We start from the raw sequence: 24,781 nt of genomic DNA, 5'->3' as shown, positions 1-24,781 counted from the left end.
TTTTTTTGAGCAGTATAGTTTCCTAGTAAATACCTGGTCTTTTATGTAAAGTGCTACTGCTATTTCTCCCACTACGACCACCAAGCTAGTACTGACACTCCAACTCTGCATCGATAATCTATTAGATTCTGTCCTTTAACAACCAAAAAACATGGTAGCGTCTGAAGTCCAGGTAGTACCTCCCTGTTTCAGACTTTTTTCTTCCATTTAGTGCCTAATGAACACAACCCAGTTGAACTCAGTTTTCTAAGCTCCCCGGTCCCAACCCTTCTTAGGGTGCATGTAGTGCTTTTTCTTCAGTGCTCAATTATCATCAGTTAGCGATATTTGTCTTAACACCCCCGTGAGGTGGGCGGGATAGTAACTCTCATAGCTTGGGAGTAGGGCAAAGTTGCCCCTAGACACTGATCTTGGGTCAGTTTTGCATTTTCCCCACTTTATGGTTTTGTTTCGGGAACGGAAGCTGATCCTATATCTGTACCTAGAGGAAACTTCACGCCGGAGCTCATAGTCTGGCACACTCCTCGCAGTGATTGAGGTACTCCACCGTATGTGCGTCATCATACGTGGTGAAGCATCTTGGGCATTGGAGTTCTGACGAACCCTGGCACTTTGTCCAGGTGGGACTGGGTGCTAATACCGCCGTCGCCGCCACCCCAGGCGATGTCCCGCTTTGAGGTTTTGCCGCAGGTGGATCAACGCTGTTCCTCAACAGTGGTTCGGCTGTGTCCGTGCTCATACGTGGGGAGATCCGGTGTCCCATATGAACTCGGAACGTGGAGTCGACATCTCTAGTAGGGCTCTGAAAGAGAAATTAATGATGATCATGAGTAAAAGTGTTCCTTCCCATAGCCAAACTGGGCGTAGTAGAACTTTGAGGATAATGTATGAAACACTCCATACAAATAAAACGATCACTATATCATTATTATTATTTTAGGAAAGTGCCGTTTGTTGTTCCCTAATGTGATGGATGACCAATCAACCTGTTACCAACCCTTAGTAAACTTTTTGAAAGAAATTGTGTTTGACCTGATAGGTTGACCTGATAGGTTGTTCTTTAATGGAAAGCTCTCCAACATAATCCAGGTAGAATCAGGAATTCCCCAGGGCAGCTGTCTAGGTCCCTTATTTTTTTTCAATCTTTACTAATGACATGTAAAGCCAGTGTGTCTATGTATGCGGATGACTCAACACTATCCACGTCAGCTACTAAAGCAACTGAAATGACTGCAACACTTAACAAAGAGCTGCAGTGAGTTTCAGAATGGGTGGCAAGGAATAAGTTAGTCCTAAATATTTCTAAAACTAAAAGCATTGTATTTGGGACAAATCATTCACTAAACTTCAACTAAATATTGTAATGAATAATGTGGAAATTGAGCAAGTTGAAGTGACTAAACTGCTTGGAGTAACACTGGACTGTAAACTGTCATGGTCAAAACATATTGATACAACAGTAGCTAAGATGGGGAGAAGGCTAAAGTGCTGCTCTGCCTTAATAATACTATCAACAAGGCAGGTCCTACAGGCCTTAGTTTTGTCGCACCTGGACTACTGTTCAGTTGTGTTGTCAGGTGCCATAAAGAGGGACTTAGGAAAATTACAATTGGCTCAGAACAGGGCAGCATGGCTGGCCTTTAAAATCACACTGGGAGCTAACATTAATGATATGCATGTCAATCTCTCATGGCTCAAAGTGGAAGAGAGCTTGACTTCATCACTACTTGTTTTTGTAAGAAGTGTTGACAACATGAATGTACCGAGCTGTCTGCTTAAACTACTAGCACACATCTCGGACACCCATGCATACCCCACAAGACATGCCACCAGAGGTCTCTTCACAATCCTCAAGTCAAGAACAGACTATGGGAGGCGCACAGTACTACATAAAGCCATGACTACATGGAACTCTATTCCACATCAGGTAACTAATGCAAGCAGTAGACCCAGATTTTAAAAAACAGGTACAAATACACCTTATGGAACAGCATGGACTGTGAAGAGACACACAAAGGTACAGACACACGCATACGCACACAAGCGCTAGCACACGTATATTGTAATATTGTTGTATGGTGGTATTATACATTTTGTATTGTAGATATGTAGTGGTGTAGTAATGTTATATGATGTAATGTTTTATCTTTGTTTTATATGTAATGTAAGTGCCTTAATGTGTTTGGACCCCAGGAAGAGTAGCTGCTGCCTTGGCAACAGCTAATGGGGATCCCTAATAAATACAAATACTATATCTTATTAGCCGTTAGCGAACTGTATGAAGAACATGTCTGTCAAAACATCATTGTATCATCAATCCTCAATAAATGGTAAATAGGGGACGGACATAAAAGCTTCCTTTTCATGGCTATTTTTTGTCTCCTGTAACACATTTGTATGTGATGTATTATAGTAGTGACTGTGTGTGTGGCCTTACCTGTGCCTGTGTGTGTAGCTGCTCTTGTAGTTGAGATACTTCCTCTTGCAGGTCCTGGATCCTGCCCTGCGCTCTCTCCCTGTCTGCCCGCTCCGACTTAAAGTCATCTGTGTAGATGAGAACCTGTGAAGGAGAGAGGGAAAGGGTGAGGGTGTGTCTGAGAAAGAGAGGGATATGTTTCTGATTCAACTGAATAGGGTAGAACTGTATGTGAGAGAGAAGAGAGAGAGGTTTCTGGATTCAATGGGGTTTTCTTTAAAGACTGTGCTATGTGATGCATGGATTCATGTGTACGTGTCAGAGAGAAAGAGAAGGAAGAGAGTGGAGAGACAGGGAGAAACAGACAGAGAGATAGAAAGAGAAAAAGAGAGAAAGAGAATGTGAGAGAGACAAAGAGAAAGAAAGAGAAATTGAAAGAGAGAGGAGTCAGACGATCCTACACCACACTAACCTGTTGCTCTAGCGTCTGGATGCTCTCCTGATATCGTCTCCTGTTCTCATCCAGCTCTCTCCCCAACCTCCCACAGTCCCTCATCTTTTCCTCCAGTAGGCTGTTGAGCCTGGCTATCTCCTGCTGGAGCAACCCAGCGTTGGCTGAGGCCAACTCAGGTAACAAGCCCAGGCCAGCCCCAGGCTCTTGTGTAGGCCTGGGCCCTAGCCTAGGCCCCACACCTGGAGCAGGGCTGAAGGCAGCACTAGACTCATTCAGCCTCTGACACAGGTTTCTCACAAACTCTTCCCTGCTCGAGTCATACTTTTGCCATTTGGAGTTCAGACCTTCCACCTGGGAAAATGAAGGAGGGAGGGGAAGAGGGAGACATTAGTCACAAACATGTACACACACTTGTGCACACACAGCTTCTCACACACACACACACACACACACACACACGGCTGTTCAACTTTGGTTCTTTCAAAAAAAGATAAAATATTTAACCTTTATTTAACTAGGCAAGTCAGTTAAAGAACAAATTCTTATTTTTACAATGACAGCCTACACCGGCCAAACCTGGACGACGCTGGGCCAATTGTGCGCCGCCCTATGGGACTCCCGATCACGGCCGGTTGTGATACAGCCTGGATTCGAACTAGGGTGTCTGTAGTGACACCTCTAGCACTGAGATGCAGTGCCTTAGACCACTGCGCCACTCGGGTTCTGATAGCCCAATTGCTATGACAATGTTGGATTACTACAGTCTGCAAAAACACTACAGTAATTACTATAGTATACATATACAACAGTTTACTACTGTACATACTACAGTATACTACAGTCATGTATATTAAATACTACCGTATTCACTGTTGTGTTTTTGCAGACTTTAGTCCATAAAAACACTACAGTGAATACTCCAGTAAAGTCTGCAAAAAAACACTACAGTGAATACCATAGTATACTATAGTATGTTTTCATGTAGGTAGAAGGGAGTTTCTACAGTGTGTTCCTGCTTACATATGCCACTCTTTGTTTTAGCTGTTGGTTCTCTTCTTGGAGTTTGCTGACCAGAGTGTCACCACGACCCGCTTCCGTATTAGCCGACATCTGACCATGAAAAGGGGAAACAAGAGCTCAAAATGATACTATCTGTTTAGAAATACAACAGAAACAGAAACAAACACTAACAACTTGGCTGAAAAGCACATAATGGCAGAGAGACAGAGAGATTCCAAATGATTTAGTACACACACACACACACACACACACACACCTCTTTTTTATTACTTAAATGTTTTGTTTTGAAAGACAGTTACAGTGAAAAAGCTGTTCCCAGTGAGCACATACGTATTTTCAATGTATTTTGCTGATGGGGATGTAGTTTGGATGTAGCCACTGCTGTTCCAATCTCTCAGTTGGAGTTCAGTGCCTGTAACCCCAGGATTGTGGGCTTTTGGGTTCGATTCCCGCATAGGCCACATATACTGAATATAACATTCAGTATATACAGTTTGTGGATATGAGTTAGCTCTTTACACTCGTACCCTTCTATGTGTTCAAAATAGCGGATTTGGGTGATGATAAACACATAAATTGGAATGCAGCGGCTGTACACTAACATGCTACATGTGACGTCAAAGCGCAAGGTCTCTGCTTCCCAATGCAGTATTGGTTTTGACTGACTGCGGTTCTGAACATGAACAAGAAGTTACCCCCATATCTCCCACAAATTGTGTTGTCTGAGTGAGGGAAATGCTGTCAATAATGAGGACTCTTATATACTTTGAAAGATGAGACTCTGACGATTACAATACCACTTTGGTGTCACACAAGCAAGCCAAACACCCGTTAGTTCAAATGTGCACTTCCCCATTTCATATCACAAAACTCATGTAATATACAGTGCCAACGTTTATGATCACTATGCTTGATGTACAGTTACAAGATGACATGGTGTATTGTGAAGACATTTGCCGGGAACTCGTGATTCCATTCTAGTCGCACCAAAATGACAATTTGCTTTTCTGAATTGCCTTGTGAAAGCCTAACACCGTAAGATCGTATTTCGTAACTTAGCCAGCCATGTTCGCAACAGAGCACGCTTTCAAATGATGCCCACCTGACCAGATTGTGATTTTTAATGGACCATTTTTGGAATGCGTAAACAACAACAGTAATTGTGTAAAGGCGGAGATCCAGGGCTGTGTTCCAAAGAAAACAACTACTGTACAAGTCTGCTTGCTCTAGTTCCTCAACGGTACTCAACGGTACAGCTAGGAGCGCTCAAAATAGCACCTTATAGTTGAAGACTCTTCTTTGAGCCATAGAAGTGCACTGAAATTAAGTAGGAACTGTGCACACTTTGGAGAGGTGTGTTGCCACATGGAGACACCAGTTAGACCTCTCTCTTGTAATTTCTTTGTCTTATGTTGCCAGAGTATTTTCAGAGTTCATTTTATTGAACCTTTATTTAACTAAGCAAGTCAGTTAAAAACAAATTCTTATTTTATAGGCTAGGAACAGTGGGTCAACTGCCTTGTTCAGGGGCTGAACGAAATAATTCTACCTTGTCAGCTCAGAGATTTGATCTAGCAACCTTTTGGTTACTGGCCCAACGCTCTAACCACAAGGCTACCTGCCACCCCCAAATGTGGCAAACAGAAAAGTAAATGTAAAATCCACATAAAAATCCACACAATAATGTTTGGAGTCAGTCTTGTGTCAGATTAACTGTTTTGTCCTCACCTTTAGTCTAATAATTATTTTCCCATAATCTCCAAACTGTTCCCTTTTGATTGCTACCATGGTTATGCATATGCTTTCCATATTTCTTCTGTAAGAAACATTTCAATTTAGCCCTATCTACATAGGCCAATTCCTACGAGTGTAAGGGGTAAATTGTAATTTGCATTGGATAAAAGCGCTTGATAACCATGCTCCTACACACTTATTATAAACTGGGTGGGTCGAGCCCTGAATGCTGATTGGCTGACAGTCGCGGTATATCAGACCGTATACCACAGGAATGACAAAACATGTATTTTTACTGCTCTAATTATGTTGGTAACCAGTTTATAATAGCAATAAGGCACCTCGGGGGTTTGTGGTATATGGCCAATATACCACGGCGAAGGGCTGTGTCCAGGCATTCCGCGTTGCGTCGTACATAAGAACAGCACCTAAACCGTGGTATATTGGCCATATACCACATCTCCTTGGGCCTTATTTCTTAATTATACAACCTTCATACACACCTCTTTTGCTTTCTGCTGCATTTTTATCTCCTCCGTCACTCTCTCTCCTCCCTTCTTCTCTCCCTCTAGTCGGCCCAGTAACTCTTGACACACCCTGACTGTGGCTCCCAGTTGGCCCCGGAGCTGGTCGGCCTCTTCAGCCAGCGAGGTGCACAGGACTGCACGGGTGGCCTGTGCTCGGTCCCTCTCGGCCAGGGCAGAGCGAAGCCTCTGGATAACCTGGTCCTTCTCGTGGTCCGGTTGACGGGTCACACTCTCCAGCTCTCGTTCCTTCTCCCTCAGCTGTTGTCGCAACCTCTTTATCTCCTTCAGGGGTGAGAGAATAGAATAGAATAGGCTTGAGTGTCAAATGTGAGTCAAATGCCAAAGATCATTTTTAAAAGTATTATTATTTTTGATGGACAATATAGCTTTTTGTAATGTTTAATTGTATTGAATTATGACTTTTATGTGATACAGATGTGTTTGTTTCGTGAAGTTAAGGCGAAACAACACTGACACCTGCACCCCACCACACATTGAAATGGAAAAGAGAGGTTATTGCTATAGCAACATCCTCTATGCACTGCAAGGTGGTTTTGAAGCAGGGACATTTCATCAAGCCTGGTTGGCAAGTTTGGTGGTTGGTTAGGCCTACACTAGTAGTATTTCCAATAGACCTCAGTTGTGAACTAGTGTATGGTTAGGGTTATCTCAAACCAAGTGCATATAGGCATGGTGTAGGCTAGTGGCTATTTTCAAAGAAGACCATTTACATACAGTAGGCCTAAAATACCCTTCTTTCATAATGTGCAAATTGAAAATGAAAGAAAGAACGTATCTGTCACAAAGGATCGTTTTTAATAATTGACGTTGAAATTTCAAGTAGGGCTATAACCTAATGTTAAAAGGCACAACTATGTTTCACAGGGTTAGTGTAAATATTAAATTCCACATGATACACATTTAGAACACATACAATTCAGTAAATTCTACTCACTTCTTGGCTCAACTCTGCTTGCTGAGCCGTATTCATTTCTGTGTCTTTCCATTTTTGCTTCAGCTTGCAGATTTCTTTGCATAAACTTTCCAGCAAAGATTTGGACGGTGCTATGACAACATGGTCATACCCTTCCACATTGATCCAGGTATTCTCGTATTTGCCCAACCTAGCCTTTAAATCTGCGATTAAATTGTCCCTTTTGTAGATTTTCTTACTTAATGTGTCAATCTCCAGCAGAGTTTCGTGGTAGAAAGTATTCAATGTATTGCAGCTCCGTATCTTTGCTTTCAGTGTATCGTTATCCAACTTGACATCCATCGTGTTCCTTATTCCAGTCATGTTCTTTATTCCAGAGGTAACACTTTTGCTTCTGATAGATGGGGATTGGGATAAATCTTCAATATTCCATCAGCTTCTTAAATTATTCTGCTTATTGGTTCGATAGAGTTTGTGTTCGTAGGTTATGCAACATGTCTTCAAAATCAGACTGAGGAGGATGTCAACTATGTAGCCTAAAGGACGTGTCTCATCTGAATTTGGAAAGAAATAATTCCGACAACTACAGGGGATTTCCTAGAGGGACTTCCCCTAAACAATAGGCGGACTTTTCTTGTACTTTACTTTTTAACAACGTCGGGTAAATTGACAACTCCTTTCCGAGTTGTTCAATCATCCATTCCAGTAACGATCTAAATAATATGATTTCGTTAATTCTCTAACAATAAAGTACACTGGACTAAATTGACACAGGAGTAAAATAAATAAAAAACGCAGCTGCTAGAACTATTTGCACATGCGTACAACATTTCCGGTAACATACCAGGCTACCTCCCTCTTGTGACTTGCGTAAATTCACAGATCATGCAATTCTGGGTTGACGGTTTCTGAACGTATGGCCTTCGCTTGAGTAATCCGCCTTGGTAAAAATCCGTGAAGCAACTCTGTTTTATCGGATGCAATGTAAAATGAGTTACCGGTAGCTCTATTTTCCAGAATGAATGACAATTCCGAATACTTTCATGAAAGGTTGTCTGCTATTATGTAGCCAGCGATGGAATATTGTAGTATTTAAAGCAAACATGTATCCATTCTGCAAGCCCAGTTCGTAATGAGACGTTGCAACAACGGCCAGTTCGCACCAGACGCGAAACAAATCGGTCGCCAATGTCACATTTATTTTCCTATTTTCCTCCTTCCTTTCCTTTTAAGTAAAACTACTTTGAAGTACTACTGAAGTAGTTTTTGGGCGTATCTGTACTTTACTTTACTGTTTGTATTTTTGCCAACTTTTACTTTTACTTCACTACATTCCTAAAGAAAATAATGTACTTTTTACTTCATACATTTTCCCTGACACCCCAAAAAAGTACTCGTTACATTTTGACAGGAAAATGGTTCAACTCACACACTTGTCAAGAGAACGTCCCTGGTCATCCCTACTGCCTCCGATCTGGCAAACTCATTAAACACAAATGCTTCGTTTGTAAATGATGTCTGAATGTTGGAGTGCGCCCCTGGCTAACCGTCAATAAACATAAAAACTAAATTGTGAAAACAAAATTGTACCATCTGGTTTGTTTAATATAAGGAATTTTAAATGATTTATACTTTTATATTTACTTTTGATACTTAAGTACATTTGATCAATTCCATTTACTTTTGATACTTAAGTATATTTAAAACCAAATACTTTTAGACAAGTAGTATTTTACTGGGTGACTTTTACTTGAGTCATTTTCTATTAAGGTGTCTTTACATTCACTCAAGTATGACAATGGAGTACTTTTTCCACCACTGCCCAAGGCCATGAACTCAAATAAACACAAAAATGAGTCAAGCATCTACAATTGGTTCAGACAACAGACAGATTTATTTAATTACCCTTATTATCAGGTAAGATGACTGAGAATTTACTATCTTTTACAGCAACAACCTGGGGAAGAGTTTCCACTGGAAGGAGAGGGGATGAATGAGAAAATTGGAAGCTCGGGATGATTAGGAGGCCATGAGTGCCACATTGGGAATTTAGCCAGGACACCAGGGTTAATACCCCTACTCTTAATGTAAGTGCCAAGGGATCATTAGTGACCACAAAGAGTCAGGACACCCGCTTTAAAGCCCCATCTGAAAGACTGCACCCTATGCATGTCATGCAACTCTAACATGCAGGAGGGGTGAAGTCAGGCGCAGGAGACTAAGGTACGTGGGAAAAAAAACATGTTTAATAAACACCAGTCCAAAAGTGCCGTAAATACAAGGCAGGGTACAAAAATCCAGCAACAGGCAAGAACCCTCAAACCAAGTCGGGACGCAGCCCAGCAAACCCGTATGCCTAAACAACCGAACGGCAGAGGAAAACACAAATCCCCAACCTACAATAAAATGACACAAATATTCCTGCAGAATCCCAAACCAAAACAGACAGTTCATTAGTGGGGGTATTTAGTCTAACTCAAAACAGGTGCTAACATAAAACAAACATCACCAAATGAAAGTGGAAAGGAGATCGGTGGCAGCTAGTAGGCCGGCGACAACGACCGCCGAGCGCCACCCGAACGGGTAGAGGCACCACCCTCTGTAGACGTTGTGACAGTACCCCCCCCCCCCCCCCCCCCCGACGCGCGGCTCCCACAGTGCGCCGACGCCGGCCTCCAGGACGACCCGGAGGGCGAGGCGCAGGGCGATCCGGTTGGAGGCTGTGGAATTCCCACAACAGTGCCAGATCCAAGATGTACCCAGCACCTCTCCTCCGGACCGTACCCCTCCCAGTCCACGAGGTACTGCAGGCCCCCTACCCGACGCCTGGAGTCCAAGATGGACTGGACTGTGTACGCCGGGGCCCCCCCGATGTCCAGGGGTGATGCACCGCTCCTCGGAGTCGTGGAGACAAGACAGTGCATAGGCCTTGGTGTTCCGGGAACCTGGTATGTACGAGATAGGGAACTGGAATCTCGTGAAAAACATAGCCCACCTGGCTTGGCGAGGGTTCAGTCTCCTCGCCGCCTGGATGTACTCCAGATTACGGTGATCCGTCCAGATGAGAAAAGGGTGTTGCGCCCCCTCAAGCCAATATCTCCACACTTTCAGGGCCCTGACCACGGTATTTAGTCTAACTCAAAACAGGTGCTAACATAAAACAGACATCACCAAATTAAAATGAAAAGGTTATCGGTGGCAGCTAGTAGGCCGGCGACGACAACCGCCGAGCGTCGCCCGAACGGGGAGAGGTGCCACCTTCTGTAGACGTTGTGACAATGCAGGGCAACGTCAACTTCACTACACTGAGGCATTGGGTTGTCCTGAGACCAGAGGGAAGAGCGCCCCATACTGAACCTCCAACACCACATCCAGCAGCATCTGGTCTCCCATCCAGGCACTGACCAGGACCGACACTGCTCAGGTTCAGAGGCAAGCCTGCAGTGGGATGCAGAGTGGTATACTGGTGGTTAACCCCAAATCCCACAAGTTGTTTATTACAGGTTATAGGCCTACCCTACACCCTCCTGGTCTAGGCTTATATTCTTTGGAAGTGGAGAGAATCATGGCATCCCAATGCTCTTTAATGTGGTTAAGTTTATGCAAGAACACTGATGGATTGGTAATTAATTATATTTTAAATCAGTGATTATTAGATAAATTACACAATAATATCAACACCATTCTGATTACAGTCCAATACAATTCGAAAATTGCATTTAAAATACAGAAAATATAACAAAATACAACTATACAGTACCAGTAATAATAGTGAAGACATCAAAACTATGAAATAACACATATGGAATCATGTGGGAAACAAAAAAGTGTTAAACAAATCAAAATATATTTTATATTTGACATTCTTCAAAGTATCCACTCTTTGCCTTGATGACAGCTTTGTACACTCTTCGTATTCTCTCAATCAGCTTCATGAGGTAGTCACCTGGAATGCATTTCAATTAACAGGTGTGCCTTGTTAAAAGTTCATTTGTGGAATTTCTTTCCTTCTTAATGCGTTTGAGCCAATCAGTTGTGTTGTGAGGGGTAGTACAAAGAATATGGTATTTTACCAATTAGGACTAAGTTCATATTATGGCAAGAACAGCTCAAATAAGCAAAGAGAAATGACAGTCCATCATTACATTTAGACAAGAACTTCTAAAGTTTTTTCAAGTGCAGTCGCAAAAACCATCAAGCGCTATGATGAAACTGGCTCTCATGAGGACCGCCAGAGGAAAGAAGACCCATAGTTACCTCTGCTGCAGAGGATAAGTTCATTAGAGTTACCAACCTCAGAAATTGCAGCCCAAATAAATGCTTCACAGAGTTAAAGTAACAGACACATCTCAACATCAACTGTTCAGAGGAGACTGTGTGAATCAGGCCTTCATGGTCGAATTGATGCAAAGAAACCACTACTAAAGCACACCAATAAGGAGAAGAGACTTGTTTGGGCCAAGAAACACGAGCAGTGGACATTAAACCTGTCGAAATCTGTCCTTTGGTCCAAATTGCTGCATTCTGCAGCAATATGCCATTCGATTTATTTTGCGCTTAGTGGGACTATCATTTGTTTTTTAACAGGACAATGACCCAACACACCTCCAGGCTGTGTAAGGGCTATTTGACTAAGAAGGAGAGTGATGGAGCGCTGCATCAGATGACCTGGCCTCCACAATCACCCAACCTCAAACCAATCGAGATGGTTTGGGAGTACAGAGTGAAGGAAAAGCAGCCAACAATTGCTCAGCATATGTGGGAACTCCTTCAAGACTGTTGGAAAAGCTTTCCAGGTGAAGCTGGTTGAGAGAATGCCAAGAGTGTGCAAAGCTGTCATCAAGGCAAAGGGTGGCTACTTTGAAGGATCTAAAATCTAAAAGTTTCAAATTGTTTTGGTTACTACATGATTCCATATGTGTTATTTCATAGTTTTGATGTCTTCACTATTCCTCTACAATGTAGAAAATAGTAAAAATAAAGAAAAACCCTTGAATGAGTAGGTGTGTCCAAACTTTTGACTGGTACTGTATATACAGTTGAAGTTGGAAGTTTACATACATTTAAACTCACTTTCATAATTCCTGACATTTAATCCTAGTAAAAATTCCCTGTTTTAGGTCAGTTAGGATCACCACTTTATTTCAAGAATGTGAAATGTCAGAATAATAGTTGAGAGAATGATTTATTTCAGCTTTCATTTCTTTCATCACATTCCCAGTGGGTCAGAAGTTTACATACACTCAATTAGTATTTGGTAGCATTGCCTTTAAATTGTTTAACTTGGGTCAAATGTGTCAGGTAGCCTTCCACAAGCTTCCCACAATAAGTTGGGGGAATTTTGGCCCATTCCTCCTGACAGAGCTGGTGTAACTGAGTCAGGTTTGTAAGCCTCCTTGCTTGCACACACTTTTTCAGGTCTGCCCACCAATTTTCTATAGGATTGAGGTGAGGGCTTTGTGATGGCCACTCCAATACCTTGACTTTGTTGTTCTTAAGCCATTTTCCCACAACTTTGGAAGTATGCTTGAGGTCATTGTCCATTTGGAAGACCCATTTGCGACCAAGCTTTTACTTCCTGACTGATGTCTTGAGATGTTGCTTCAATATATCCACATAATTTTCTATCCTCATGATGCCATCTATTTTGTGAAGTGCACCAGTCCCTCCTGCAGCAAAGCACCCCTACAACATTCACGGTTGGGATGAGGTTCTTCGGCTTGCATGCCTCCCCCTTTTTCCTCCAAACATAAGGATGGTCATTATGACCACAAAGTTATATTTTTGTATCATCAGACCAGAGGACAAAAAGTACGATCTTCGTCTGCAGTTGCAAACCGTAGTCTGGCTTTTTTTATTGTGGATTTTGAGCAGTGGCTTCTTCCTTGCTGAGCGGCCTTTCAGGTTATGTCGATATAGGACTCGTTTTACTGTGGATATAGATACTTTTGTACCTGTTTCCTCCAGCATCTTCACAAAGTCCTTTGCTGTTGTTTTGGGATTGATTTGCACTTTTCACACCAAAGTACATTCATCTCTAGGAGACAGAACGCATCTCCTTCCTGAGTGGTATGATGGCTGCGTGGTCCCATGGTGTTTATACTTGCGTACTATTGTTTGTACAGATTAATGTGGTACCTTCATGCGTTTGGAAAGATGAACCAATTTTTTTGAGTGAAATTTTATTGGTCACATACACATGGTTAGCAGATGTTAATGCGAGTGTAGCAAAACGCTTGTGGTTGTAGTTCTGACAGTGCAGTAATATATAACAATTCCCCAACAACTACCTAATACACACACATCTAAAGGGGGGATGAGAATATGTACACATAGGTACATGGATGAGCGATGGCCAAGCGGCATAGACAAGGTGCAATAGATGGTATAAAATACAGTATATACATGTGATATGAGTAATGTAAGATATGTAAACATTATTAAAGTAGCATTGTTTAAAGTGACTAGTGATCCATTTATTAAAGTGGCCAGTGATTGGGTCTCAATGTATGTGGCAACCTCTCTGAGTTAGTGATTGCTGTTTAGCAGTCCGATGGCCTTGAGATAAAAGCTGTTTTTCAGTCTCTCGGTCCCAGCTTTGATGCAGCTGTACTGACCTTGCCTTCTGGATGGTAGCGGGGTGAATAGGCAGTGGCTCGGGTGGTTGTTGTCCTTAATGATCTTTTTGGCCTTCCTGCGACATCACGTGCTGTAGGTGTGTCATGCAGGGCAGGTAGTTTGCTCCCGGTGATGTGTTGTGCAGACCACACCACCCTCTGGAGAGCCTTGCCGTACCAGGCTGTGATACAGCCCAACAGGATCCTCTCAATTATGCATCTGTAAAAGTTTGTCAGGGTGTTGGGTGACAAGCCAAATGAACAGGGAGTACAGGAGGGGGTGTGAACAGGGAGTACAGGAGGGGGCTGAGCACGCATCCTTGTGGGGCACCAGTGTTGAGGGTCAGCAAAGTGGAGATGTTGTTTCTTAACTTACCCACCTGGGGGCGGCCCGTCAGAAAGTCCAGGACCTAATTTCACAGGGCGGGGTTGGGACCCAGGGCCTTCAGTTTGATGACAAACTTGGCAGGGTACTATGGTGTTGAATGCTGAGCTGTAGTCAATGAACAGCATTCTTACAGTGCCTTGCAAAAGTGTCCATCCACCTTGGCATTTCTCCTATTTTGTTGCATTACAACCTGTAATAAAAACTTATTTTTATTTTTATTTCATGTAACGAACATACACAAAATAGTCCAAATTGGTGAAGTGAAATGAAAAAAATAACTTGTTTCAAATTTGGAGAAAAAAATAAAAGTGGTGCGTGCATATGTATTCACCCCTTTGCTATGAAGCCCCTAAATAACATCTGGTGCAACCAATTACCTTCAGAAGTCACATAATTAGTTAAATAAAGTCCACCTGTGTGCAATCTAAGTGTCACATGATCTGTCACATGATCTCATACACCTGTTCTGAAAGGCCCCAGGGTCGGCAACACCACTAAGCAAGCGACACCATGAAGACCAAGGTGCTCTCCAAACAGGTCAGGGACAAAGTTGTGGAGAAGTACAGATTAGGGGTGGGTTATAAAGAAATATCAGAAACTTTGAACATCCCACGGAGCACCATTAAATCCATTATTAAAAACTGGAAAGAATATGGCACCACAACAAACCTGCCAAGAGAGGGCTGCCCACCAAAACTCACGGACCAGGCAAGGAGGGCATTAATCAGAGAGGCAACAAAGAGACCAAAGATAACCCTGAAGGAGCTGCAAAGCTCCACAGTGGAGATTGGAGTATCTGTCCATAGGACCATTTTAAGCCATACACTCCACAGAGCTGGGCTTTACGGAAGAGTGGACAGAAAAAAGTCATTGCTTAATAAAAAAATAAATAAGCAATCACATTTGGTGTTCGCCAAAAGCCATGTGGGAGACTCCCCAAACATATGGAAGAAGGTACTCTGGTCAGATGAGACTAAAATTGAGCTTTTTGGCCATCAAGGAAAACACTGTCTGGCGCAAACCCAACACCTCTCATCACCCTGAGAACACCATCCCCACGGTGAAGCCGTTGGATTGAGGTCTGGGCTTTGACTAGGCCATTCCAAGTCATTTAAATGTTTCCCCTTAAACCACTCGAGTGTTGCTTTAGCAGTATCCTTAGGGTCATTGTCCTGCTGGAAGGTGAACCTCCATCCCAGTCTCAAATCTCTGGAAGACTGAAACAGGTTTCCCTCAAGAATTTCCCTGTATTTAGCACCATCCATCATTCCTTCAATTCTGACCAGTTTCCTAGTCCCTGCCACTGAAAAACATTCCCACAGCATGATGCTGCCACACCATGCTTCATGATGCCAGGTTTTCTCCAGACGTGACGCTTGCCATTCAGGCCAAAGAGTTCAATCTTGGTTTCATCAGACCAGAGAATCTTATTTCTTATGGTCTGAGAGTCCTTTAGGTGCCTTTTGACAAACTCCAAGTCAGCTGTCATGTGCCTTTTACTGAGGAGTGGCGCAGCGGTCTAAGGTGCAGCGGTCTAAGGCACTACCTCTAAGTGCTAAAGGTGTCACTACAGACCCTGGTTCGATCCTGGGCTGTGTCACATCCGGCTGTGATTGGGAGTGCCATAGGACGGCGCGCAGTTGGCCCAGCCGGGTTTTGGTTTGGCCAGTGTAGGCCGCCATTGTAAATAAGAATTTGTTCTTAACTGACTTGCCTAGTTAAATAAAGGTTAAATAAAACATTTTTAAAAAGAAGGAGTGACGTGATTAAAGATGGCGCCGGAGGGGATGGCTGCCGTTTTATCGGCTCTTAACCAACCATGCTATTTTTTTTATTTTTTTGCGTTGTTTGTAACTTGTTTTGTACATAATGTTGCTGCTACCGTCTCTTATGACCGAAAAGAGCTTCTGGACATCAGAATTGCCTTTTCCTTCCGTCCTGCTAGCTAATGTTCATTCGCTGGAAAATAAATAGGAGGAACTGAAAGCACATATATATCCTACCAACGGGACATTAAATACTGTAATATCTTATGTTATGCCTTCTTATTATATCTTATGCGTTCTTATTATAAGTGTATGACATAACATGACACAGTATATTATGACAAATGCATTGCATGACTAACCTTTCGACGACATTAAGAACATATAGCTCGCGGGTTATACACTCTATCGGCAGGATAGAACAGCAGCCTCTGGTAAGACACGGGGCGGGGGCCTATTCATATTTGTAAACAACAGTTGGTGCATGATATCTTAGGAAGTCTCTAAGTTTTGCTCGCCTGAGGTAGAGTATCTTATGATAAGCAGTAGACCACACTATCTACCTAGATAGTTTTTGTCTGTATTTTACATACCACTACAGACCATAGACCAATGCTGGCACCCGAACCACACAGTTTATAATATAGTATTACAATTAATAAGCATAGTACATTTATGAATATTTAAAAAGTATAAATAATGGCTTATTCATGGAAGTAATTATAAAGTGTAACGGATATGTGTTAGATAAAGACCTATTCTGATTTTCGCTAATGCACTCACACTTGTATGTTTTACATTCTACACCTGGTGACATTTTAATATTATTCCATTCAACCCACCTCGAGCTCTGAAGTGTCACTTTGATCCGAAGATTGCGAGGCAGATGAACTTAGCCTTTGTGTTTGAGTCTGAAACACAATGCCAGCAGAAAACCGCAATGCATTTAATGACAATCTGTGTGCCAGCATCGACAATCAAATCAAATCATCGTGCTCATTTAAAATCTTAACAAGTCCACCATTGCCCAAACAACCCATTGTAAGTAGAGAATATGGGTGTATACAGTGCAATGAGCTCTACCTCGAATGCAATCTAAACTTGAGGTTTGGCATAGGAATGACGAACTTCCGTAACTGTCAGATTTTCTGACTTGGACTGCGTGATTGCAGTCAACAGGCTTGCTTTTGTGTGCATTTTTCAGACCCACACCCCAACACAACAATCAAACTGCAGATACTTTTGATTGCTTGTTTTGATAGCACTTACCACATTTGATGATTCCAGTTCACTCTGCTCCAACTTTGTACAGAATCTGTCAAAAAAAAAACATACAGTAGGAGAACGCAATATGTGAGAATACAAAAATAATACAAAAGTCTGATGTGTTAAATCTATATCAACTCATCATTTACATATTATTGTGAATAAATGAAGATTGTTCAATAAAAAAACAAGGGTACTTACTGGGTTGGCATAAACCATCCCCACCAAGCAAAAAAATCCCTATTGTAATCTTCATTTTACAATGAACACAGAATATTAACATTGTTGATTTTAGTAACTGTGGATTGATGTATTAGCCCTACTGGAATTTAAAAAAATATTTCTAATAACATGAATCAAGCTTCTAAATAAAACCATTACTATTTCTCGTAGGCGTGCTGTTAAAAGAAAAGAAAAGCATAAAAATGTTGCCAACCCAAACAAGTGAGACAGTCTCTTAGGCAGTGCAATTCATTTTCCACATGCAGTTTTTTCATATACATTTTATATACTATAGCTACATTCACTCTATATACTACAACTATACACACTCCAGTGTATAAATTCTGTGTTAAACATGTGTATTGTGTATGTGTTGAAATCAACTACGGTCCTTTACCTTTACCCCAGTTCCACCAGAATCAGATGCTTCTAGCTGTAAACCCAAATCTGCCAATGGTCCATGTACTGTGTACAGTAGAAGTGTCATAATCCGTGTATGTAGGTGGCAGGGAAGTCAGGCGCAGGAGAAACCAAAATGGTTAAAAATTGAGTATTTATTAAAGAAAACTAACTCCAAAACCAACGTACTCAATAATCCGGGTAAACAATAACCCGTCGCACACCGATACATAATCAACAGGTACATAACATAACAAACAATCACCGACAAGGATATGAGGGGAAACAGAGGGTTAAATACACAACATGTAATTACTGGGATAGGAAACAGGTGTGTAGGAAGACAAGACAAAACCAATGGAAAATGAAAACTGATCAATGGTGGCTAGAAGACCGGTGACGTCGATCGCCGAGCACCACCCGAACAAGGAGGGTAATCGACTTCGGCAGAAGTCGTGACAAGTAGTTTGGAACGCCAGGCACTACTATCCCACTGGATGTTGAGACAATAAGAGCGGGATTAAGTGGATGTGGTGAGTTGAGGAGACAGACAGGGCTATATAGTGGCTATATAGTAACCAGAACCCTCAATTGACATGATCGCCTCACTTCCTCCCAGCCAACTCAGCTTCACCACACTTTTTGTGAAAGTGCATTGGTGCCGGATACCAAATGCACACACACATAAACACACATGCACACACACCACACGTGATTCCAAGAGCATGACCACATCGACCACACCATCTTCTCCACCTTTATGGCCTTCTACATCCTAATGGCCTCATCTTCATTTTCTACTACAGGATCTTCATCGCGGCCTGGACCTTGTAACACAAACGAAGCTCCTCAGGGACCCTGTGTAAGAGGAGAGCCAGCAACCACAACTACCTCAGTTGCTGCCGTGTCACACCAATGTTTCTCTAGGACTGCTTTCGATGGCTATGTCTGGACTGATTGTTAATCGAGCTGTAAACAATGTATTAAAGATGCAATGCTCTACCATAGAAAATGTTAACATTTTTGGGGAATAAAAGCGGGTTTCATTTGTCCTGAGAAAATTGTAGATAGCCTTTATCCAGAGCGGCATTAGAGAAGAGTAAATAACAGATAATTTACAGAATGTTACCAGTAGTGTAGTGGAGGGTAAACGTACACAAACGCTGTTCATGCACGTTTTTTCAAATGAAATCAAATTGTATTGGTCACATACACGTGAATAGCAGATGTTATTGCGGGTGTAGTGTAATGCTTGTTTTGCATGAGCGTTTACCCACCTTTTGCAGAAAAATGCATTGAAAGTAAAGGGAGTATTACTTTACTCACACTGACTGGCGATCAGTGTTGACCCACATGTTTTTTTACCACTACATCATTGCATGTTACAATAACAAAAAATGTACTGTGCTATGCATGTAACTGACAATATGTTTTCATCTTTCGTCTTGTTAATGAAAACATCAATAATAAAACACCTTAGCAATTAGTCTTAATGTTTTACAGTACAATTCCCATTTTGAGTGGAGAAATACAATGGCAGTAAGAGTGCAGGATTGAAGAACAGTTATGACTCATGACATGGTTGCACCATAAGCCTTTAAATCTCTGCGATTTAATGTGCCATCCTCCATACATATTGAGTTACATCTGCCAGGGCCTAGTCTCCAATGCAACCAAGGTCGGGAAATTTTAAAACACAGGTAAATGGAAGGATGAAAAGATACTGTGTTGTAGCTGTTCTTACACTGAAGAAAATATAAACGCAACATGTATTTGTATTTCGTATTTATATTTATAAAGGATCCCCATTAGCTGCTGCCAAGGCGGCAGCTACTCTTTCTGGGGTCCAGCAACATTAAGTTATATACAGTTTAAAATATTACATGACATTACATTTCATAACACTTTACCCAATACATTAAGTGTGTTCCCTCAGGCCACATATTTACATATTTACAATACAACATCCATGTGTACGTGTGTGTAGAGTGTGTCCCTTATCATGTATAAAGTGTTGGTCCCATGTTTTATGAGCTAAAATAAAAGATCCCTGAAAATGTATTTCTCAAATATTTGGTGCTCACATTTGTTTACATCCCTGTTAGTGAGCATTTCTCCTTTGCCAAGATAATCCATCCACCTGACACGTGTGGCATATCAAGAAGCTGATTTAATAGCATGATCATTACACAGTTGCAGGTTAAGCTGGGGACAATAAAAGGCCACTCTAAAATGTGCAGTTTTGTCACACTACACAATGCCACAGATGTCTCAAGTTTTGTGGGAGCGTGCAATTGGCATGCTGACTGCAGGAATGTCCACCAGAGCTGTTGCCAGAGAATTTAATGATCATTCCTCTACTATAAGCCACCCAACATTGTTTTAGAGAATTTGGCAGTACGTCCAACCTGTCTCACAGCCCCAGATCATTATTCCTCCTACACCAAACTTTACACTTGGCGCTATGCATTGGGGCAGGTAGCGTTCTGCTGGCATTCGCCAAACCCATATTCGTCTGTCGGACTGCCAGATGGTGAAGCGTGATTCATCACTCCAGAGAACGCGTTTCCACTGCTCCAGAGTCCAATGGTGGCAAACTTTACACCGCTCCAGCCGATGCTTGACATTGTGTGAGGCTGCTCGGCCATGGAAACCCATTTCATGAAGCTCTCAACGAACAGTTTTTGTGCTAACGTTGCTTCCAGAGGCAGTTTGGAATACGGTAGTGAGTGTTGCAACATAGGACAGATTATTTTTTTGCGCTACTCGTTTCAACATTCGGCGGTCCCGTTCTGTGATTTCTTAGACGTTTCCACTTCACAATAACAGCACCATCCTCACAACTGCAGACTATGTGTTGTCACGCCGGCCCTGGACCTCCACATCTGGCTTCTTCACCTGCGGGATCGTCTGAGACCAGCTACCCGGACAGCTGATGAAACTGTGAGTTTGCACAATCAAAGGTTTTCTGCACAAACTGTCAGAAACCATCTCAGGGATGCTCATCTGCGTGCTCGTCGTCCTCACTAGGGTCTTGACCTGACTGCAGTTTGGCGTCGTAAACAACTTCAGTGGGCAAATGCTCACTTTAAATGGCCACTGGCATGCTGGAGAAGTGTGCTTTTCACAGATGAATCCCAATTTCAACTGTCCCGGGCAAATGGCATAATTCTCTACACTGTACTTGCTTGTTTTGTCACATAAACTGAAATTAGGCCAACTGTAAGAATCTTAGCAACCAGAAAATGGCAGAGCGATTTCCACATGGTGAACATTTAATTTAGAGTGCACATTCATTAGCATACATCTAATTTAATTGAGGATACACTGACTCATTAATGTTATTACATGAATATAAACATATCATTGAAATGCATCTCTGAGGTAAATACAGTACCTGGACACCTGCTCATCGGACATCCCATTCCAAAATCATGAGCATTAGTATGGAGTTGGTCCTCCTTTGTTGATAAAACAGCCTCCACTCTTCTGCAAAAGCTTTCCACTAGATGTTGGAACATTGCTGCGGTAACGTTCTTCCATTCAGCCATAACAGCATTAGTGAGGTCGGTCACTGATGTTGGGCAATTAGACCTGGTTCACAGTCGGTGTTCCAATTCATCCCAAACGTGATCAATGGGGTTGAGGTCAGGGCTCTGTCTAGGCCAGTCAAGATCTTCCACACCGATCTCGACAAATCATTTCTGTATGAACCTCGCTTTGTGCACGGGGGCACTGTCATGCTGAAACAGGAAAGGGCCTTCCTCAAACTATTCCCACAAAGTTGGAATCACAGAATTGTCTAGAATGTCATTGTATGCTGTAGCTTTAAGATTTCCCTTCACAGGAAATAAGGGGCCTAGCCCGAACCATGAAAAACAGCCCCAGACCATTATTCCTCCTCCACCAAATTTTACACTTGGCACTATGCATTGGGGCAGGTAGCGTTCTCCTGGAATTCACCAAACCAGATGGTGAAGCGTGATTCATCACTCCAGAGAACGTGTTTCCACTGCTCCAGAGTCCAATAGCGGCAAACTTTACACCGCTCCAGCCGACACTTGACATTGTGTGAGGCGGCATATAAACCCATTTCATGAAGCTCCCAATGAAATTTGTTCGTCCTAACGTTGCTTCCAGAGGCAGTTTGGAACACGGTAGTGAGTGTTGCAACTGAGGACAGATGATTTTTACGCGCTACTCGCTTCAGCGCTCGTCGGTCCTGTTCTGTGAGCTCCTAGACAATTCCACTTCACAATAACAGCACTTACAGTTGACCAGAGCAGCTCTAGCAGGGTAGAAATTTGACAAACTGACTTTTTGGAAAGGTGGCATCCTATGATTGTGCCATGTTGAAAGTCACTGAGTTCTTCAGTAAGGTCATTCTACTGCCAATGTTTGTCTATGGAGATTGCATGGATGTGTGCTCGATTTTATACACCTGTCAGCAACGGGTGTGGCTGAAATAGCCGAATCCACTAATTTGAAGGGGTGTCCACATACACTACATAGACAAAAGTATCTGTTTGGTTCTCTGAGAGGATAGCATTATTTCATATACCGTATTCATTGCTTTCACTCATCTTAGCACTGCCCCAGATGATAATAAAGCATGGCCAGGGACTAGTCCTCCTGGTTTATATAAGAAACCCCATGTATTTCATGGGAAATCTTTAACTTTTTTGTGTAGTTTACATATTTACTTATTTTGGGGGGTTATAATCCAGCATGGAAAGATGAATCAGATATTCAAAGTATTAAAAATGTCTTTAGATGTATTGATTTACAAGGCAAAAGACCATGAACATAAGTTAAACTAATGAACCAATGACCCTGCCTCGTCTTCCACACGACAGAACAGCCGTTACCTAGCAACATCCCACCTGTTTAAGGGATTAGAAGCTTCCATCCATAGTCAAGATGGAAGTGTGTTTTGACTTTCGACTACGTGTGCAGTTCCTTTTTTCATTTAAAGGATTAGAGCAAGTAGCCAAGTGGCCAATGCCTCACAGATATCACTGATAAGGTTGTAGGGGTTTACCTAATCCTGGTCGAGCACATGGGCAGAGGGACAGCGGTATAAAAGTTCATGGAGGAAGAAGTAGGGTCTACACTGAACACTGAACAGGCTTCCACCAAGAGAAACATACACAGGTATGTTTCCAATGTAGTGTTTCACTGCTATTTTTTGTGTTCATGAGTTTTCTACTTTTGAGATGAATACGCTGGTTTTGAATGATTTTGTTCATGTTTCCTGTCAGGATATTGCCACCTGTCACTAAAATGTGCTTGTTGAAGTCAACTGGAGTATCCCTCATCCTGTCCATACTTCTATTCATCGCAGACTCTTACCCAAACAGCGACAAGACAAACAGTAAGTTTTACGTTACAAGAACTGTTTTTGTTGATGGTTTATGTGTTCTGGAAACAAAATGACCAGTGAGTTGTTCTGTTGTCATTATAGCGAGAGAATAGAAATTGCTATATTACCTCCTTATTCCCAAACTGTGGGCTTACAAGGAAGAGAGCCACACATTATTGATGCATAGCGCAGCTAAAAATCAGACTATTCAATAGATTCTCAATTAATTTATGTCTTCATTATCTTCACAGTGGGCTGTGAGGAATGCACACTGAAACCGAACACAATATTCCCCAACATCATGCAGTGTACAGGCTGCTGCTTCTCCAGAGCTTATCCAACCCCACTACGGTCAAAGCAAACCATGCTGGTCCCCAAGAACATCACCTCTGAAGCCACATGCTGCGTTGCAAAAGAAGGGGAAAGGGTAAGACAATATTTAGCTAATAAGGTAGTTGGGATTGATATTCTCTGCTACACAAAGTTTGATCATCTGACATGATGACATTCCTAGTATAACGCACATGACATCTAAATGTAAAATTTAACAACTCAAATTAACCTGAATGTTTTTATTTTAAACCATCTATCTCTCACTTGATTCTTTCTCTCCTTCTCCTCTCTCAGGTCACCACCAAGGATGGCTTTCCGGTGACGAACCACACAGAATGTCACTGCAGCACCTGTTATTACCATAAATCATAAACTGTCTGTAAGGGCTGGAAATCTCCTTGTCGTAGAAGTAAAAGGTTGGCAACAGATTATATATTTTGCACTAATTATTAATGAAGTTCCTTGTGTTTTAAGAGAAATCCCATATTAGGAAATCATTGTGATCCAGAAAAGGATAATACTGTGGATAATATTTATAGTGCTCTTATGGTTGCAATGATATAAAGCTGTATTCCTGTACTGTGTTAATTAAATGTAGAATTTACTGCCAATTAACATGATTGCTTCACTTCCTCCCAGCCAACTCAGCTTCATCACACTGTATTGGTGCCGGATGCTGAATGCACACACACACACACACACACACACACACACACACACACACACACACACACACACACACACGCACACACACACGCACACAGTCTTTCTTCTTCTTCCTCCTCCCCCTTACTGACTTAAGTCAATATAATTTAGGATTCTAAACTATAGGGTGTGTAGCCTCTTGTAAAAACAAGCGTGCCCACTCCAGGAACAGAAGATGATGGTCAAATAAGAACATGTCTCCTTCCTGTGAAACTTTTCAATTTCTTCAAAGAAATACAGGAAATACACACTGAACATACACAGATCATCATTCCAGCCATGAGCCTGTTCTCCTCCTTTCTCCCACCACTGGCCTGCACTGGTTGTAAGTGAGTGAAAATGTACCTTTCAATCGTTCATACATGCATATTGTTCGTTAAGACGAGGATACCAAAAGCATTATGCACAGCTCAGAATTTTTGGTCAGACTATTTTGCTTTAAGTTTATTGTTTTCTTTCTGAATGTCGATAGTACATTATTCAATGCTTATAATATGAGTCATACCCCGTAATATGAAGGATATGAGTGAAATTCTTATGCTACTAACATAGCACTGTCTAAATACTGACTACAGTCACTTTCTTCTAGAAGCTCATGTAATAAATTGTTTCCTGGATATCCAAATTTGTCTCATCCT

At 42.0% G+C, this 24,781-nt stretch overlaps 2 protein-coding genes across 3 annotated transcripts; one reads left to right on the top strand and one right to left on the bottom strand.

Annotated features, from left to right (window-relative positions):
* Nucleotides 1-8,265, bottom strand: LOC115202070 (TNFAIP3-interacting protein 2). The gene is made up of 6 exons (XM_029765935.1): nucleotides 7,107-8,265; nucleotides 6,128-6,433; nucleotides 3,891-3,980; nucleotides 2,889-3,221; nucleotides 2,438-2,560; nucleotides 1-802 (listed from the first exon to the last, which is right to left on the bottom strand). Exons 1-6 carry the CDS (start codon nucleotides 7,446-7,448, stop codon nucleotides 506-508), a joined length of 1,491 nt encoding a protein of 496 aa, XP_029621795.1. The 5' UTR covers nucleotides 7,449-8,265; the 3' UTR covers nucleotides 1-505.
* A 14,460-nt stretch (nucleotides 8,266-22,725) lies between these two features.
* Nucleotides 22,726-24,490, top strand: LOC115202069 (glycoprotein hormones alpha chain 2-like). Of its 2 annotated transcripts, XM_029765933.1 has the most exons (5): nucleotides 22,726-22,897; nucleotides 23,005-23,117; nucleotides 23,357-23,532; nucleotides 23,733-23,854; nucleotides 24,078-24,490. In XM_029765933.1, the coding sequence occupies exons 1-4, from the start codon at nucleotides 22,833-22,835 to the stop codon at nucleotides 23,808-23,810; spliced, it is 432 nt and encodes a 143-aa protein (XP_029621793.1). In that variant the 5' UTR covers nucleotides 22,726-22,832; the 3' UTR covers nucleotides 23,811-23,854; nucleotides 24,078-24,490. The 2 variants fall into 2 exon arrangements, with proteins under 2 accessions (XP_029621793.1, XP_029621792.1); XM_029765932.1 differs by having other exon boundaries at nucleotides 22,727-22,897; nucleotides 23,733-24,490.
* Nucleotides 24,491-24,781: the final 291 nt, after the last annotated feature.

Source organism: Salmo trutta, chromosome 11 (assembly GCF_901001165.1).
Source record: "Salmo trutta chromosome 11, fSalTru1.1, whole genome shotgun sequence".
NCBI lineage: Eukaryota > Metazoa > Chordata > Actinopteri > Salmoniformes > Salmonidae > Salmo > Salmo trutta.
The sequence above is the reverse complement of the archived record's forward strand: the minus strand, read 5'-3'. Positions and strand labels throughout refer to the sequence as shown.

Coding starts and splice junctions, on each gene's coding strand:
- LOC115202070 (XM_029765935.1), bottom strand. CDS start 7,448: ATGACTGGAATAAGGAACACGATGGATGTCAAGTTGGATAACGATACA. Junction 6,434..7,106: donor AAGCAGAGTTGAGCCAAGAA/GTGAGTAGAATT, acceptor TCACCCCTGAAG/GAGATAAAGAGGTTGCGACA. Junction 3,981..6,127: donor TGCAGCAGAAAGCAAAAGAG/GTGTGTATGAAG, acceptor TTTCATGGTCAG/ATGTCGGCTAATACGGAAGC.
- LOC115202069 (XM_029765933.1), top strand. CDS start 22,833: ATGGAGGAAGAAGTAGGGTCTACACTGAACACTGAACAGGCTTCCACC. Junction 22,898..23,004: donor ACCAAGAGAAACATACACAG/GTATGTTTCCAA, acceptor GTTTCCTGTCAG/GATATTGCCACCTGTCACTA. Junction 23,118..23,356: donor AAACAGCGACAAGACAAACA/GTAAGTTTTACG, acceptor TTATCTTCACAG/TGGGCTGTGAGGAATGCACA.